At 31.3% G+C, this 12,063-nt stretch overlaps 2 protein-coding genes across 3 annotated transcripts; both read right to left on the minus strand.

The window, feature by feature from the left end:
- Positions 1-209: 209 nt before the first annotated feature.
- LOC131852576 (sodium-dependent proline transporter-like) lies at positions 210-7,148 on the minus strand. Its single transcript, XM_059203245.1, has 12 exons — positions 7,025-7,148; positions 6,746-6,877; positions 6,078-6,232; positions 5,704-5,771; positions 5,487-5,619; positions 5,021-5,155; positions 4,553-4,656; positions 3,866-4,103; positions 3,225-3,353; positions 1,891-2,091; positions 1,306-1,434; positions 210-347 (listed from the first exon to the last, which is right to left on the minus strand). Exons 1-12 carry the CDS (start codon positions 7,146-7,148, stop codon positions 210-212), a joined length of 1,686 nt encoding a protein of 561 aa, XP_059059228.1.
- A 283-nt stretch (positions 7,149-7,431) lies between these two features.
- Positions 7,432-12,059, minus strand: LOC131852575 (uncharacterized). 2 transcript variants are annotated; one of them, XM_059203244.1, is made up of 9 exons: positions 11,975-12,059; positions 10,899-11,287; positions 10,609-10,825; positions 10,327-10,472; positions 10,016-10,207; positions 9,180-9,357; positions 8,617-8,834; positions 7,659-7,856; positions 7,432-7,589 (listed from the first exon to the last, which is right to left on the minus strand). In XM_059203244.1, exons 1-9 carry the CDS (start codon positions 12,048-12,050, stop codon positions 7,455-7,457), a joined length of 1,749 nt encoding a protein of 582 aa, XP_059059227.1. In that variant the 5' UTR covers positions 12,051-12,059; the 3' UTR covers positions 7,432-7,454. The 2 variants fall into 2 exon arrangements, with proteins under 2 accessions (XP_059059227.1, XP_059059226.1); XM_059203243.1 differs by lacking the exon at positions 11,975-12,059 and adding an exon at positions 11,418-11,567.
- Between the last annotated feature and the right edge of the window lie 4 nt (positions 12,060-12,063).

Below are 12,063 nucleotides of genomic sequence, written 5' to 3' on the forward strand. Positions count from 1 at the left end.
ATGCTATTTTAGTGTAAATATGTATGCAAATTTATATTTGTGCGTTAAAGTTTAAATAAACAAATAAGTGTACTGAGCATCAGTTGTTATATCACTGAAGATTTGTCTGTATGTATTGACACATAGTGTTGAGTGGCCGGCATCAATGTACGAGTTATTTTCCATGAGATGAAAAGATCAATTTACAGTACTTTAAATAATTGTGCAATTTATTTAAAATTAGATACATTATCAAGTTGTACGGCAGGTAGTGAATGAATATCCTTTTCCTGTGCGATCCATTTCTGTCGTATATCTGGTTGGGTTGGGCCCCAATCATTGGTCGGACGGCAACTCACTCGCAGACGCTATAAAATAATAATAATTGAATAATAATGTTAATACGTGAAGTAGAAAACTTGGTACGGAAAGTACGGATAAATGGACTAAGGAGCTTGAAATTTGGCAAAGTTAAAGTTAGGGAATGCGGATATTTTTTTTTATTTACATTAAAATAATAACACATTGCTATGCGTTCGAGATATACATATATACATATAGGTATGTACACAAATATATACTATTTGTTTTAATAAACATGATACTTTGAAAATGGAACACTGTCAACGTACATACTCAAAGAATTGCTATCTGATTTGCACCCAAGAGGCCATTACTACTAATCTTGCCGACTTTGAGTGCAAATTTATCTTACTAACTAACATTTCGGTGAAAAATTCACTGATATATAATTTGGGGATAATATTCTTATGTTGGATTCTAAATTGCCCTGTAAAATTTGTTTGTCTAAGAGTAAGTATGAATTGAATTGAACAACAACAAAATACTAGAGGAAATCATATTTTAAAACATAATTTCACAGCCATGTCTCAACGCACACACAGCTTTTAAACAAGTTGCCTGGCGGCTGAAATTGATGAGATAGAGTTGCTTACATAGACTACTTCGTACAAAAGTACCTCTGTTAATACTGATCCTTAGTATAAACAATACATACAGCTATAGCGTGCTCGTCAAGCTATTGTGACTACGCGTCATGCTATATAATTAATCTGTGGTGCTTTTCATTTGCGCGAAAAAATATAGACTATACACACAAGACTTCTGTTTTTTGTTGTATTCTTCATTGTTATTTTACCTAATTCTATAAATATTCTTTATTGCAGAAATAATACAATGATACTGTAATGTAGAGACAATGTGAGCAAAGGTGGATTTATCCCTAGAAGAGATCTTTTCCAGTCAACCTAAAACTGTGGCATAGATATATTCTACACACACACTGAAACCTGAAATTAGACTTACCTGGATTAAATTTCCTTTTACTCTGTAAAGTGTTTTAATTGCGTGTATGGGTATTAGAATTACTGATGACAACGCAACTATCCAGCCACCAACACTAGTAACCTCTCGTAATGAGTATACCATAATTATCTGGAATAGATGACAACTAATTCATATTTCCCTGTTATATAACGCTTTACTTTAATTGCTCTCTGTGATTTTATTTTTTAGAAGATACATATAATTAGTTACTCTGTAGCGATAATTTAATCTATACATATAAATAATATTGGAGTGTCTATTTGTAATATTGAAATAATCGTTTTTTACTACATATATATGAACATAAACACGGTACAGACACTAAACTAACATTTTTAAAACTAAAATAACATTTTTTTCAAAATTTGTCTGTCTGTTTGTTCCGGCTAAACTCTTAAATGGCTGGACCGATTTTGACGGGACTTTTATTGGCAGGTAGTTAATGTAATAAGGAGAGAGTAGATTACTTTTATTTAAGAAAAAATCTGTTATTTTAGAAAATAAAGTAAAATTCCACGCGGACCCGTGTGTATAACTAATAAAAAATATAAGTATTATTCTTACCAGCAATATAATAGGTACAGGAAATTTCCACATAAATATCCAAAGACGATGTAATGGCGCGCCAGTCATAAATAATACATCTCTGGCTAATTTCTGAGGACCATAAGTGTACACAGCGCCAATAAGCTCCAACATACATACTAAAGGCACACAGGCAATGGCGACGTGTGAATCTAACAGCCCTATGATGTGAAGTCCCCCCTATAAAAGTTTTAAATTAAGATTTAGATTTTAATGGAATGGAATGGAATTAAAAAATGGCTACCAATATACACAATCTAGAAATTGCGTATACTTTAGGTATTCGCATATGTGCTGATTTTAAGCTCACGCTTAACAGAGTATTAGAAATAGATAAATATCCAGGGCCTAGAATCGAGGAGTTGTTATTGGTATCCTTTTTATGTATTATTATCCTATTTTGTAATAAATATATAAAGATGAATTTAAGAAAATCTTTAACTTATGGTATTTTACTTTATCAATATCAGAGTAACATGGGCTGTATTCCAGTCTGGCAGCACCGCGGTTGAGGTATAATAATCTTTAATACGACAATGTAATCAAGAATACGTGTTACTCAAGGTAAAAGTTGTATAATACTTTTCTATGTATTATAATTTACATCACAACATTTATAAGTACAAAAAAAATAGCAAATATTGTTTGATATAACGATATTGGATTTTCAATAGCGCTATCAGTTTTGTTGGATGGTTGATGTACAGTGTCTCGAAGCACCGTCTATCATGCAACATTCACTTGATAGTTGCAGTTCTACGAGAACTATGTGGCTTATGGACTGAATTTTATTGTTTATTTCACTGATTTCCATCACATTTGAACGGTAGCCGACCATAAAGACGGTTGGATGTGTTGACTTTATATCGACTTTCATTTTATGGTATATTGGTATACAAATTATTTTTATATTTACTCCAATGTAGAGCAAATAACATTACCCATGTTTTCTAAGTATATGTATGCAGCTTTGTATAATTTGTATTACATTTCATACTAGTTGTAATTACAACCTTTTATATTTGGTATTTTGATCAACAATGTTATATCTCTATCTTTCTTGGGAGCTAATATATTTTTTATTATGAATTAAATCGATTAAGAGAGATACTAAGTATTACAGGACTGTTCTTTTAAATCAGTTGGTCCATTTCTGGGATTATGTTACAAATGCCCAGTAAAAGAGATCAAATTCTAAATTCATCTCGGTAATATAAGCTCAGTACTAATTATCATTTACATATATTCATGTGAATATACGTAAAGAAAGAATTATGTTATATAAAACTTCTAGAATATATAAAAATACATACCTCAGTATTGCATATAATCGATAGACTAAAGAGTACTAAGCATGTAAGGAATGTGATAAGTTTTTTACGTGTTCGTAAATATGGAAACTCATCCAAAATTCCAGCAATTACTGCTTCTATGGTAACAAACTGAAAAAAAAACAGCAAATATGTAAAATATCTTGTACAAAATCTGGAGTAAAAATAATTTATTTTAAATACATCAAATATTAAAATGTTTGTACAGTGCGAGAAATCAACCTGCGACTATTAGAACAAAAACGGCGTGCTAAACCGCTAGACCACCGAAGCTGTCAAACGGATTGTGTTCTGTACCTAATGTCTACAGCTACCTTTTGCCATCACATCGCTCCCCTTCGACAGGGTATTCATCTTTAAGAGAGACTTCCTTCCACGTAGATTATGAAATGAACTGTCTGCAGAGGTTTTCTCTAGAGACTATAACATGAGGTTTTTCATAAAGAGGCGAATTTCATACTAAGGCTACTAAAGGGTCGGCAAGTTAGATCCCTGGTGTTTCATGCGTCCATTGGCCGTTGCCTACAGTAACTGTTTCCTATCAAATGTGCCATATGCTTGTTTGCCAACATTGTGTATAACATGATCGAAATATAAATAGGAAATTATTATATTATAATTACCATGGAATCTATCCCGAGAAAGAACAACATAATAAAGAATGTCACGGCCCAGAAGTTAGGAGCTGGCATCATTGTGACAGCCGCTGGGTATGTCACAAATGCTAAACCAGGGCCCGCTGTGGCCACTTGACCGACTGGTACACCAGCACGATCAGCCGCGAAACCGAGCACGGAAAATACCACAAATCCTGCCCATATACTTGTACCGCTGTTTACAAGTGGTATAATTATTGAGGATCTAGAAATTAAATTACCCACTCTATAATATTATAATAGCGAAAGTATGTCTATCTCTCTGTCTAATTGTTACTTCAATCGTTCTTCATGACTAATGCCTGAAAAGATTAAATGAAATTTGAAGAAACACGAAGAATGCTTATGTTACGTGGAATATCTATTTTTTTTTAAATAAAGCACATTAAGTCGCAAACAAGAAACAGCTAGTTTTAACAGGGAATCTGTGGTCCTTTGTCTGTTAGTTACATTTTCATGACTAAACGCCTGAACTGATCTTAATGACGTTTGACATATATAAATTTAAAGTATATTTTGTATACGGGAATTTTATATAGGATATCTTTAAAAGAAATTGGAAAGGAATGAAAGAGGGGATGATATTATGTCGAAGTTAACAGGTAATAAAACACGGGGTTAGTAAAAAGGTGTAAAAGAATATATGAATCAAACCGCATATTGTTATAATTGAATTGGTTAAAACTGGCCATGCTGACGAGACCTCCCCATCCCGGTCCAAGGGAATAAAATATTTGAGTTGCTGCATCAGCCCAAACCTGAAAAAAATGAAGTTATGCACGTAACTAAGTAAATATTATTTTGTACCATCCTTAATAGATTCAATAATCAATTTATTTAAGCAAAATTTATTGTCGATTATTTTCTACTACTGTTAAGTCTTCTTTTTATGATTACATATCATGTATCTTATTTTTATGAATTTACAATAATGGAAATAATAATTCCTCAACAACAGTAATAAATAACAGATTGTAAAATGTTGTGATGTGATCGAAAAGACCATTAAGAATAATTAATTATATTTACTGCTAGTTTATGGTATCCACTGAATATCTCCATCATCATATGATATAGATTTAAATATAGAGTCTAGAGAGAGAGAGAGAATATACCCATTACCTTAGGGTTCTTCAACTGCTGCCAATCTGGTAAAATGTAGAATAGTATGCCTTTCCATGCGCCCGGTAACGTTAATCCACGTATAAGTAGTGCACATAGAACTACATATGGGAAGGAAACTGTGAAGTACACTATCTGTCAATTAGAAATTGATTATTTGTTTTATCAGTTAGCAGAAAAAAAATTATAAAGGGATTGACTTAGTGGATATACGTCAAACATCTGTACATATATTTGTTATTTTAATAAATTTTCTATTAGTTCATGTCTCATTGAATTACTCATATACGCGGTTGTTATTATTCTATATTTTTCTGTACAGAGTCGTATAAGATCTAGTATAAAAAAAATAACTACGTAAATAGTAGTTATTTACGTTAAGATTTACTAAAAATATTTTGTACAAAATTATTACAGCTGTAACTGTTCTTAATAAAGACGGTAACTGAAGTTGTGGAGGAAATACCTTTCCGACGCTCTTGACACCATTACAGATGCAGAGGTAAACGATCAGCCAACATATAACATTACACCAAAACACAGGCCACACTATTCCACCGATATGATTAATATCGGACGACATTCGTAATAGTCGAATACTGGAAATAATCAAAAACATGAACTTGTAAATTAATAATGGACAACAAGAACATGTTCAAATAAAATTAGGTGCATCAACTTACTGAAAGAATTCATCTTCCGGCGTCGTAATTGTTCCATTTGAAGTAAAAAAACTAGAATTTCCTGATATCTGCAAATTATGTTTTATATTTTTATTCAATAAATTGCTTGATAATTTATATTTTACTATTAGCCCGCCCCGGCTTCACCCGAGTGCTTATAACTTTGATTAGTTCTATATAAATGAACATATGTAATACGATATATATTTAATTTAGGAATAAAGTACCTTTCTAACAGTGAAATAATTTCTGAAAACGGTACAGTAGTTCTCCAGTTTACTTTCGTCATAATATAATTTGATCTCTTTATCTTTGTGTAATATTAGTACTATACTTATTTTAAAATTAGTACATAATTAAATTCATATATGTACCTCGGTGCACTTCTCTGTATTCCATGAATTTTCACAAGTTTGCCATGGCAGAGGCGAACTAAACGAGTGATATATGTATAGGACAGGATACGACATAATAGAAGAAAAGTATATTATTGCTATTACATTTAGAATAACAGCAGCATAGCCAGCGCCTGCAGAATAATAGTAGAATATTGTTATAGAATACACATATGAAAATTTCGTCTCGTTAGTCGATTATAAATTAATTTCACAATTTTTTGTTGAGTATATGATTTATATATTTTTGAGTATATATTTTTTGTGTAGTATAAGAGTCCTTGAATTGAATCTCATTCTCAGCTATAATAATTTAAACTTAATATGGCTATTCAAATTTAACTCGAGAACAAAAATTAAACACTATATGAAAACGACTACGATTTTAATTTTTTAATAAATTTCTTTTGATACAATATGTCTTTTAAATAATGCATACGTGATATGTGGTATTTACGAGTATAGATAAGACCTAATTGCGTTTATACATATATTAATAGATAAGTTTTATGACACATGCGAAAATCTTTATATAAAACCTAAGTAGATTATTTGTAGACTACTAAACTATCGACTAATGTCTATATTTCTATAATTATTTTGTTTAGGTGGTTATGGCACAAAACAAAGCAACAAAAATAACATACCTTTGAATAATGGATTTATGTTGAAAATAGAAATACTTCCTGCACTAGCAAATTGGCCTAATGTGGTTTCCAAATAAACTAGCGGTATTCCACATATAAATAATGTCAAGAAGTATGGAATTAGAAATGCGCCTGGAATTACAATATATAGTCATTAAATAGATTTTATTAATAATTTTAATATAGAATCTGAAACTGTACATCATTAGAATATACAATATTATTTTTAAATGGGTTTAAATACTATTTAGTCATCAGTTTTGATTGAATTGTACTTACCTCCGCCATTTCTATAACACAGGTATGGAAATCTCCAAAGATTTCCTATACCAACAGCGTAACCAAGGCATGACAACAGATATTCGAGCTGATTGCTCCACCGTTCGTGCGGACCTCCCGCCATTCATAAACAACTGGTCCAATTGTATACTTCACAATTCGTATTGACCCTATGATTACTTTAAATTGAGGATATGATTATATATATATATATATATATACACTTCGACTAAAAATTGGGGTCTAGCATGAAGAAATATAATCCGCCTAACGAAATGAATAATGTGAACAGGTCACAGGAGCCTACCGCTGACAATAAAAAATGTGATATACCATTGACATTATAATAATTATAATTTTCAACAGCAAGAAATTACAAATTATTATCTTGTAAAGTAAGCTGTAGGTAAAAATATATATTTGACAATCATTAAATACGTATCGAGTCGATTCCAAAACCAAATTGACAAGTTAAGTTATCAGGAAATTGTTGTTTTGAAGATCCAATATCTGTTTCAGTTTTGACTTTAGTTGCCTTAGTTGGCGTTAGAGAATATTGTAATATCTGCAAAAAAGGGACTATTTAAAAACGTTCTTAAAAAGAAAACTGTGAGAAAGATTAAAAAATACTCACAGATAGGTCTCCATCACCCCAATGTATAGCATCATTGTTGCCAAGTGAATCATCCCAATGGAAGTGTTGAGAGTTTTGACTCCAATCAGGACGTTTCAGAGCACATTTTATTGTAGCCAAAGTTATTCTCTGATCTATTGGTTGTTTCATAGCATTACTACTTTTCTTGTCTATTTTATTTTGCTTACTTGGCATTATCTAGAATAAGCAAATATTATCAACTAGAATGATAGTTTCACCCACATGAAATTTTTATCCTGTGTTATATGATGTATAACCTACATATATTCTTGTAGTTTTATTTAAAACCATCCAGTGGTTTTTGCGTAAAAGAGTAACAAACATCCATCCATCGATCGACACTCATTAACTTCCGGGTTTATAATATTAGTAAGATTAATTATATATTTTGAAAGTAAGTATATTAAAATCGGATAAAGGTCATTTTTTACATTAAATAGATTTTATAAATTACTTTCTGTATAAAATTTTGACGTTACTTTAAACGTAATGAATTATAAAAATACATATATATATCTATATATTTCATAACAGTAACTGTAATACTAACTAAATAAAGTTCTATTATATTAAACATTTTGGTCTGAACTTTTATATTAAACAGATTGTTGTAAAACTAATATATCTTATAGTTCACGTGCTGAATACTCTAGGTTGTTTCGAAAAATACTTTATAGATACTTATATAAAACTGGTATTTATTACATATTACTGTACATAAACTTTATGTATTTCTAAAGTTTCCTTTGTCAAGTTTATAGTTAGTCCATTGTGACAAATGCACTAAGATGTAAAGACGATGTTTGTTGATGTGATTCTTTTGGGGGGACGGCATGGTAGTCACCTACATGTTATATTGCTAGTAATGGGGCCAAATGTTCCCATTCCTAACATTCCCCTAACTACTTGAAATGATATATCCTTACATTATACATACCACAGAGTAAATTAATCTCACTGTAACAACAGTTCTAAATGTATTCCTCAAAGCCAAAAGATCAGGACAGAAAATTCTCACTGTTGGCTCTTGAAAATTCATAACTTTGTTCCATTGGATTTTATTACTTTCAAATGTAGTAAAATGGCAAATTTCCTGGGAATTTTTAGTTGTCAGATGCTTATAAATATCAGATTCATGAGGTGATACTTCAGGATCTGGTACATGAAAAACATCTAAAACTTGTAATTTAATTGAATATTAAAGTAAATAAAAATAAAAATATATATCTATCTATATGTAATTTCTAAATCTTAGATGTGAAATATGTATCATCATCATCATTTTACATAGTATAAAAAAAAGTCGCTGTCGTTGTCCTTTCGTCACTATGCTTAAATGTTTCAAACTACGCAACGGATTTTGATTGAAGCGGTTTTTTTAATAGATAGAGTGATTTAAGAGGAAGGTTTATATATATAATATAAGACAGGGCGAGTTGCTAGTTATGTATAAATATGTATTCCCTTAAAACGTGGATAATTCTGGCATAGAATTCTTACCAATGGTTGTTTTACTTTTAATGAACATTGATGTAATATTGGAAACAGGCCACTCTTCGTCTTCTGGCAGTGGTAATCTCTCAGTAAGCGACTCATGTTGTCTAAACATAAGAAACCTTCTTCGTGTTGCGTCTAGCAGAGGTAATTCTAATTCCACGTGGAATGTCGTTATTGCTCCCTATAATTTTACAATGCCAATACCATATATTTGAATAGTATTGATATAAAATATAATTTTATATGTAAATAAAAAATTACAACATATTAAGTATATAAACTTTTGATTAAACTTTAATTTGGTGACATTTACATAACTACTAAAATATCCTATCTGTCACCTTGTCTGTATATCTGTATAACCAATGAGTACGAATATGTGTCACATTTTCAACCCCAGAATATCTTAAGAGTTAACTAATATAACAAATCACAAATATGCGCATCTCTACAGAGATAATAATGAACCAAAACCTCCATACGAGGGGGGATGGGGATTGTTAGTAATGTGGACTCATATTTGTTACTACCCCATTACTGACAATGTATCATGTCAGATTAACCTCCACGTGGTTCCCCCTGGAAACCATCGTGATAATTTCCTGATGAATTTGTCACGATGGGCTAACTGACCTGACCTCATGTTCATCTTATTATCCTCCACTGGTGCCATGCCAGAATAAACAGTTAATACAGGTGGGAGTACCATTCCATTTCATCCATAAAAAAACCTCCTTACGATGAAAAGCTTATGCCAACCAGTGAAACTAAAGAAGTAAGTTATAAAAATGTTGCTGGAAAACTAGCTCTATGTTATATATGGAAAGTAAAGTAAGTACCTTTTCGGGTTTTGGCGGTTGAGGAACAGACATTATACGTAAAACAGTGAAGTTGAAATATGTCGAAAGTAAATCATCGGTGTGTGGTTCAAATGGATCTATTGGTCTATCAGTTGTCAGTATTTCTCGTGAATCCAGCCATTTCAGACGAGGTAGTCTCATTAAAGTTGTACGAGCGTAACCAGAACACATCTAGATTCATTTATACAGTTAGCAATGTTAAATTAAGTTTACATACATTAAAGAACAGCGCCATCTAGGTTAATTTGATTTTAACAAAGCGTTACTGAGTGTATTGCGTGCTCACGTACCGAGCATGGGTTTCCGGCAAGCATTAGCGAGGAGAGACTTGGCAACTTTGCTAGGACATTTAATATTCCTTCTAGACTGTAGATGTCATTGTCAGATAAATCTAATACTGTAATATTCGGTATTCGTGATAAACCTTTAATATTATCTATAACGACAATAAATATATAATTTTGTATAATAAGTTTAATATAAATTCAGTAGTTAATGTTTAGAAAGTTTAGTATTCAAAATATAATTTTATTTTACATCGGCTACATAGTAAATACCATATACATACTTACTATCATCTAGTAAATTCCTTGCTAAGCCCAGATATGACAAATTGAAAGGTAGGAATTCTGAAAATGTTTCTATATTTCTAATACAATTTGCTTGAAGTTCCAGAATTCTTACTCCTCGTGGAATACAGCTTGAATCCAAATTAGAAAGAAAATTTCCACATAAATTCAAAGTGACAAGATTTTTAAAATCTGATAAGCCATTATCTAAGTCAGTTATCTGAATACAAAAATTAAAATATATTAAAATGCGTTATCAAATAAAGATAATATTAACTGAAAGAAGTTATTACCTGGGCATCGTTCAGTCGTAATACTGGTACTAATTTTAGGTTTTGTTTTAAAACTTTTTTATCACCAAAACGGACGGCTTTTTTGATTAATTTCACCATATTGTCTGTTATGTTGTTGCAGCTATGAAAGCAAATTTTAGCTTCCTCACTTGCAAATTTTTCATTATCCCATAAAGTAATAGGTAATATTAGTTCCCATTGTTCGTCGAGGCTGATATTAGAGTGTTCATTTAAAAATCCACAAAATATACTTTTATTAATTTTACTTTGTAGGGCCTCCGTAAAAGCAACTTTCGTAAGGTTTTCTCTAAGGCACAATCGCTTATGATGACGTGCTGCTAATTCTATAATAGTCCAATCAATTCCTGTTTCGATACGCTCTTGGTAACCTGAAACAAAATTTCTAACCAAATGTTTAACGTTGTTGATAATGTTTAAAACTTAAACGTAAACTGAATGTCAATGAAAATGTATTCGCACAATTGTCCTGAATATCTAAAAACAGCAATAAAGTTGTACCTTCTATTGCGTCACTAGGAACATACAAAAGGCTAGAGTCACTTATTGCAGGTCGTGTGACTTGAGGAGTCGACTTTTTTGCTGATTCCTTGGGCTTAGGAGGCATGATATTTCTGGAATGGTTTCTAGAAAACCGTATAATAATGATGAAAAAAATTGTACATCTGTCGAAATATTGACAGTGTCTACTCCATCCTGACATTATATAAAAGAGGGATTGCTCGAGTAGATCGGATCAGTAAGCGTATACTTAAGAAAATATGTTACCCTACTGTTTCGTTTAATATGTTAATTTAGGTTGTTTTTTATTCACTAATATTAATTCAATATTATATGTTCATATATAAAGACTTGAAAATATTCCGTCTCTACATTTTTATAACTTCCTCATAAGCATGTCGATAAAGCAGTCTAATCTAAGCGGTGTTATGGCAGTCACTAGATGTCGCTACTTTATATTGTTTATTGTGATGTGACGTTTATAACATGTGCTTTTGCATTGCATTCGCAATCAGTGAACTGTGATCATTGGAAGTTTATTCGTGATTGATACTTACCAATATGCACGTCACTAGAATTAATAATTGGCAAAAGTATTGAATCGATCGTATGATTGTAAAGCGAATGTATCATTTATAAATTTGGT

Source organism: Achroia grisella, unplaced genomic scaffold (assembly GCF_030625045.1).
Source record: "Achroia grisella isolate CSIRO2021 unplaced genomic scaffold, CSIRO_AGI_Agris_v1 utg856, whole genome shotgun sequence".
In the NCBI taxonomy this organism is placed as follows: Eukaryota; Metazoa; Arthropoda; class Insecta; order Lepidoptera; family Pyralidae; genus Achroia; species Achroia grisella.